The 6251-nt window shown below is 49.4% G+C and overlaps 1 protein-coding gene across 2 annotated transcripts in view; it reads left to right on the top strand.

Annotated features, from left to right (window-relative positions):
- Positions 1-617: 617 nt before the first annotated feature.
- LOC146611833 (AT-rich interactive domain-containing protein 1B-like) overlaps positions 618-6251 on the top strand; it is a 156797-nt gene continuing 151163 nt past the window's right edge. For both annotated transcript variants that reach the window (XM_085379175.1, XM_085379174.1), the window contains exon 1: positions 618-2540. In XM_085379175.1, coding sequence (XP_085235301.1) covers positions 1296-2540 — 1245 coding nt within the window. In that variant the 5' untranslated portion in view covers positions 618-1295. The remainder of the gene's footprint in view (positions 2541-6251) is intronic.

The following is a 6251-nucleotide window of genomic DNA, read 5'->3' as shown; positions in this document are numbered from 1 at the left end:
TTTACATTCATGTTTGACTACCATTGATGGGGTAGCATATCTTGTAGATTCTGGTTTCGTGTGGTCTTACATTGCAACCGGGGTTGCCCCCCCTCCTCTTTTTTTTGTTTTATTTCATTCAAATTTCAGACAAGTTTTTTCTGACAAAGTAAATCCATTAAAGGAAATTAAACAATGTAGACTTGTATTCAAATAAGACCCTGATGAGGAAGAGCTTTAATCTACACTTATATTCCATTCCATCCATATAGTTACCTAATCCTGTTTAATGCGGTTTCTATCTGCTGTCGCATCAGTTAGTCCTATAGATTAATAGTTATTACAGATTTCCTGGGTTTCCTGTTATTACGGGATTACCGTGTGTCTTTGTTGGAGAGGTAGTAGATCATTTAGGGTTGAAAACAAGACTGTGATGGGAACCGTGGTGGAGGTGTTGGGGCGTTAAAGCTGTTATAAAGTGAGCTTACGTTCTTATTCGGATGGCAACATTATTGCGCTCCGCTTGCGGTTGCGTGTCCGACTGCTGTCAGAGCTGCAGAGAACTGGCTTGAGCCGAGGGACAGGAAGGGAGGGTGGGGAGAGGGAAAATCTGATCTGGATAATGGCGCAGAAACTCGCAAAGCCTAACTTCATGTTTCGTTAGCGCGCTCGTCTGGAGGGTCGCCGTGGAGTGGAGCAGCACGCGAGGACGTGATTTGTAAATTCATCCAAAAACGAAACAAACTTTGAAGTTAAAGGTCGGCTTTTCCGTCTTGGTTTCCTGATGTGCTGATAAATTAAAGCTAGGCGTTGTGATGACTCCGGGGGCATGTTGTGTATTGCGAGCACCGTTTTGGCACCGCGCGGGTCGTTTTTTATCCTGAAATCGATTCGCAAATTATTGTAAACGTGGAAAGACCGTTACGCGGCGTGCCTAATGGCTCGCTACTCCAGTCCGGATTTTCCATGTGAGGCACGCCGGAGCCCTGGAGGTGGATAAGCTGGTAGAGCCCGCTCTCTCTCATGCCATGCTGGGCCACAAGGGCTCCAGGAGACGCTGCTACACATTACTGAGAACCGGGATGGAGGAGAGGCGGAGGGGGGAAGGCAAAAAGTTTCTTTAAACCTGCCAGAGAAACTTTGAAGATGAAGCCTCGCTGACGCCACCGCAGCAGCAGCGCGACAGCCAGGCGAAGCTTTTTCCGCGGGTTTTATTTTTGACCCCTGAGCTCGTGTTTTCTCCCCTCTGTGTTATTTTGTGCGCGCGCGGCTGGTCGGGGCTCGCTGTCACTGCGCGCTGAGATGTTGGAGTGACCATGGCTGCGCAAGTGGCATCGGCTCCGACCAGAACCAACAGCAAAAATAAGAAACTAGCCGGCGGTCTGGGTCCCGAGCTCAATTCGGGGAAATCCGGAGGAGGAGGTACAGGACAGCGAACGGGACCGATGCTGGCTGCTGGAGATGGGACTCTGAATAATGTAGATCATCACCGCCGGAACGAGCTCAGCATGGTCCATTCAACTTCCACGAGTCACGGCGCTCCGGACGGACACGACAAGGCTGGGAATAACCTCGCGTCCGCCACGGCGTCGACTAATTCGAGCCCTTCCTCGATGGAGTCGAGTTTGATCGCGAACCACAAGCTGAAATGTGCGGGGAGCGGAGATCCCCCTCAGTCTCAGCCACCGCAGCAGCCGCCGCCGCAATTCGGCCAGTTTGCGCCACATCAGCAGCGGCAGATCCAAAGTAACAACAGCGCCAATAACAACGGCCAGGTTCCCCGCGGGGACAGGAGCGCGGATCACCAACACCACAGCGGCAAAGAGAACCTGTTGGGGGGCCAGGAGGAGCCACAGCAGCAGCACATGACAGGGAAAGGTGAAGGGGAGCTCACCTGTAAGCCCTCCGAGAGGATGATGGCCGCCAGGTACGAGCACTCGAACTTGGGGCCACCGAGTAACAACTCCGAGTTCAATAACAACTATTACACTCCGAGGCCCTGCTACGAGCAACATGGCGGGCAGCAGCAACAAAGCAGCGGGATGGGGATAACGCACTCCTCGGCACGTAACAGCATGGAGAACTCCCACGAAGCAGGGTACCACAACAGCCAGTACGGCCAGTATCCCGCCTACCGAGCGGGCTACGGCGGCGGGGGCTACGGGATGATGGGCCCCTCTGGATGTCGGCAACCTGGGAACATGATGATGGGCAGCAACTCCTCTGCGAGCCACGGCAAGTCTCCTCTGGGAGCTGCTTCGGCTGGCTTCCAGAGGTTCCCGGGACAAACCCAGCCGCAGCCACAGCAGCAGCAGCATCCCTCGGGGGCGACCCCGACCCTCAACCAACTGCTGACGTCCCCCAGCCCGATGATGCGGGGCTACGGGGGTGCCTATCAGGACTACAGCGGCCCTACGGCTCAGCAGCAAGCCGGCATGGGCCCGGGAAAAGACGTGGGGTCCCAGTATGGAGCCACTTCGGCCCACTGGGGAGGGCAGCAGAGGAGCCATCCACACGCAATGAACCCTGGCAACGCAACGCAGGGCCTCGGCAGGACGCAGGTGAGTTTAAGAAACTTGTGTGAGGCCCCCCGGTGTCCTCATGATGCTGTGTGTGTGTGTGTGTGTGTGTGTGTGTGTGTGTGTGAGTGACCTTTAAAATCGTGTTACATTGTTACATACACACACATACGCACAGACCTCTGACTGAGGCTTTAATATGAACAGTGGGAAGAAATCTGCGCGCATGTATTTCTTTCATGTATTCTTTTTTTCTTTTTTGAAGACGCATTGGAGTTGCTTTTTTAAAAATTCACATGGGCTCATTAATAGCCCGCGTTCTGTCACCACAGCTTACATGTCCACACTGCAGTTGTGTACTCCTCAGTTTTGCAGTTTCATGCGCCAAACTAAAACCCGGCCGCGCTGGAAGGTTCACCTCTGTGCCGACGTGGTGCCAAAGGCCCTGTTTTGAAGTGGTGCTGTGTTCGAAGCACCCGTGAAAAATTCACGTAGAAGATAACATGCTAACAAACTACAGCATTCGTCTGTTAGCTCAGTTGAAATGGCATCGGCCGTTGCGCCCATGGAAAAGGCGCCTGTCCTCCTCTGCGCGCTCTGCGTGGAGCTGGAGCGCTCCTGCGCGTCTTGTTTATTCCCTGTTCGGAATTTGAATAGTGGAGGTAAAGTAGCTAAAAGCTTTGTGTACTCCAGGCGTACAGTTGACACCCAGTCAGCCATCTGATTGGCTCCCTGTGGCCCCGCTGGGCAGAAGGCATTCAGGAAAAATCCGGAGGATTTCTTGCAGGGGTGTTTTTCCTGAAGTGGTGATGCGTTCGCGTCTTTTGGGAACATTGTGGCGTTGGAGGCCTTCCAGTGTAATATTTGAAGTTTTTTGAAGGTTAGCTTGCTCTTGATCATTTCCATTATTTTTCTCCTCGCTGAGCAGACATGCAAAAGGCTGCAGTGTCTGCCACAACAGAAGAAAACACACGCTGAATTCAGTGTGGAACATTTTAAAAAATGAATTATTGGGCTAAATTTTTTCTGATTAAACAGAATTGTCAAAAATTGTACAACACTTTTATTTATTTTATTTAATTGCCATGTAATATATAATGCAGTATAATAATAGATATATTTAGAAATAAAAGGCTTTGCAGAAGCCCTCCTTCAGCTTTTACCCTGTAGCCCCTGAAGCTGTTGGATGCTCTTGCAGCTGAGGCTGAATGCTTTCCTCCTGGGGACATGAGCAGTGACAGTGTTGGAGACGGAGCAAGTGCCCCCCGCCCCCCAACATTTCTGCTGCCTGCAGACCTGCAGCCAGGCGAGGGAGTAGCTGCCAGTCGAGAACCCCGAACCTAAACATCATAGAGTTTCTCCAGAAGAGCCGTTATCGTGAGGTTGTTTTCGACGCACTAAATTATGCGCACTGCTGGATGGCACATCTGGACGACTGGAGGGCAAGGTGGCTGAGCACAGCTTATAGTGTCTGCCTCTCACAAAACAAAAGCAGTTCATTAGCCTACATTGTTTCAATCAAAGGCAATTTGTGTTAGATGCTGAGGAAATGAAGTGAATGTTTTAGCGTGGGAGGGATTGCTGTTGTGTTGATCGTAGCAAATTATGCACTTATAAGATGGTCACCAGAAAACTAGAGCAATTTAACTCTGTAACACAATAGCTAATTATTAGTGGCTGTTTGCATGACTTCTATTTATTAAATCGCAGACAGACAGATCAGTCAGGCGCATGAGCTTCATTCCTTCTGCATTTTTGTTCATTCTGACACACCACGCATCGAAACTCCTCTCACATTTACCAGTTTTATGTCGCAGTTTTCCACTCTGGGAGTAAGTGAGTGTGCTACTCTGTTTTTTCTTGACTCTACCAACATTTCAGCAGCGGTATATTCACGCTACAAAAGGCCTATGTTTAATTCATATTTGGAGTGGCAGCGGTGCTCTCCTGCGCGCTGTGACAGGCTGTGTGAAAAACGCAGAGCGGTGTAGTGCATAATACTGCCTCCAAATTGGCCCCGTGATATGACTGCGCCTCACTTCAGAGTGCGTTTGGTCGAAGCACGCCTCTGTCACCTGTTGGCACAGCTTCCCCTCTTTCAAATTCAATTTCCCTCCCCACTGCCTCTCTTCAGGAGCAAGCTGTGAACAAAACGAGTGCACCTCATTTACACTGCTGCCCCCCCCCCCCCCCCACAACAACATCCCACTACAGTGGCCATTCACCAAACTGAAGGCTGTGTGTGTGTACAGGTGCGTGTCGACACTCCTGAAAATGACATTGAACCTTCTTTTCTAATTCCCGGGTTGCGTTTGATTGGAGGGCAGCTGAGCATTGTTGCGGCTGTAGTTTGAGATTTTCTGCTGGGATGTCTCCTCCTGTGTTTCTCTGCTGCCTGTGGTTCCTCCTCACACACACCGTGCAACTATTGCACCGCTACAACACCACATGCAATTTTAACGACTTATTTAAGTTTACGTCGCAAATAAAATTCTTTCTATCTCGTCCTATATGTGACGAGCATCCGTCTGTTGTCTCCTAATCAGAACACACACAACACACACAGAAGGAAAAAAGCAATTAGCAGATAATAATGAGGGCCTAGTAAGAGGGAGATAGTGTTGCTGAGATAATTACAGCAGCGACTCTTTTAAAATCTGACCTAATAAAACAAAAATTAATGGATATTTACAGTTTCCACTAATTTGTCACTATTATGCTCAGTGTTTTCCTTTGTGTGTGTTTTTCTTCTTCTTCTTCGAATTGAAATCAAAGCTCGGTAGCTCTGCGTTATCAAAGGCTCGACCGAATCCCATCCTTGGGTAATGTGCTTACCTTGAAATGATCCCTGCTCGCAGTGCTCTCCAGTGCATACTGTTTACATTTCTCTCTTATGAATTATTAGTGTGATACGAACAAAGACTTTATAATGGGAGCAATGCATCAATGTCACTTTGTATTATGCGGCTATCTCGGGGAGCCTTGTGCATAGTGATGGGCCTGAGTATGGCTGCTGGAATTTAATTTATGGTACATGTTCTGCATCAGATGGACAGCCCACGGGGTCTGGTCAGGAAATGGACACGCAGGTGTGTGTGTGTGTGTGTGTGTGTGTGTGTGTGGGCTTTGTGCTTTTAGATGTTTCTGTGTGTGTGGGTGTCCTTGAGTGTTTGTGTTTCTTTCCTCTGTTTGTATGTGCTGGCCGTGGCAGGCTGAAGTCCTTTCGTTCGTCAGCAGTAAGCAGTCCAACCTCAGCCCCCCCCCGCCTGCCGTTTGTTTATGTTGTTTTGTTTACATCTGTCTCGGCCAGCCAGCGCGATGCTGATTAGCAACACTAGAGTGAAATTTTAATTTGCTCTGTTGCGTCCGATAAGGGCCTGCGCAGCATTTTTCATCTTCCTTGGATGAAACGTGGAGACGGCGTAGGTAATTGGCAGGCCGGGGTTCTCCCTGGTCTACATGCGGTTTCCACAAAACACCAATTAATTCTGATCCTGAAAAATAATAAGAATAAAAAAAAAACTGCCCAGTTGCATCACTGGATGTAAAGCCTGTGTATTATTAACCGGCTAATAAAATGATTGTACTTGTTTTTTTTCCCCTTCCGGCCCTGCTATGCATTCACAGCATCCCCTGGAGTCAAAGGTTGGTGAGTAAATGCCCTGAAGAAAGGATTTAATTACTGTGAGCGGGTGTTGATTTTGTGTCAGCTGTTTCTCAGCTCCGTCTTCCCCGAGCTGCCGGCGTCAGGGG

The sequence above is a fragment of the Diplotaxodon limnothrissa genome, linkage group LG19, assembly GCF_057381915.1.
Source record: "Diplotaxodon limnothrissa isolate DT_005_m linkage group LG19, D_limnothrissa_male_GT1.1, whole genome shotgun sequence".
NCBI lineage: Eukaryota > Metazoa > Chordata > Actinopteri > Cichliformes > Cichlidae > Diplotaxodon > Diplotaxodon limnothrissa.
This window is presented reverse-complemented; position numbering and strand designations above follow the sequence as displayed.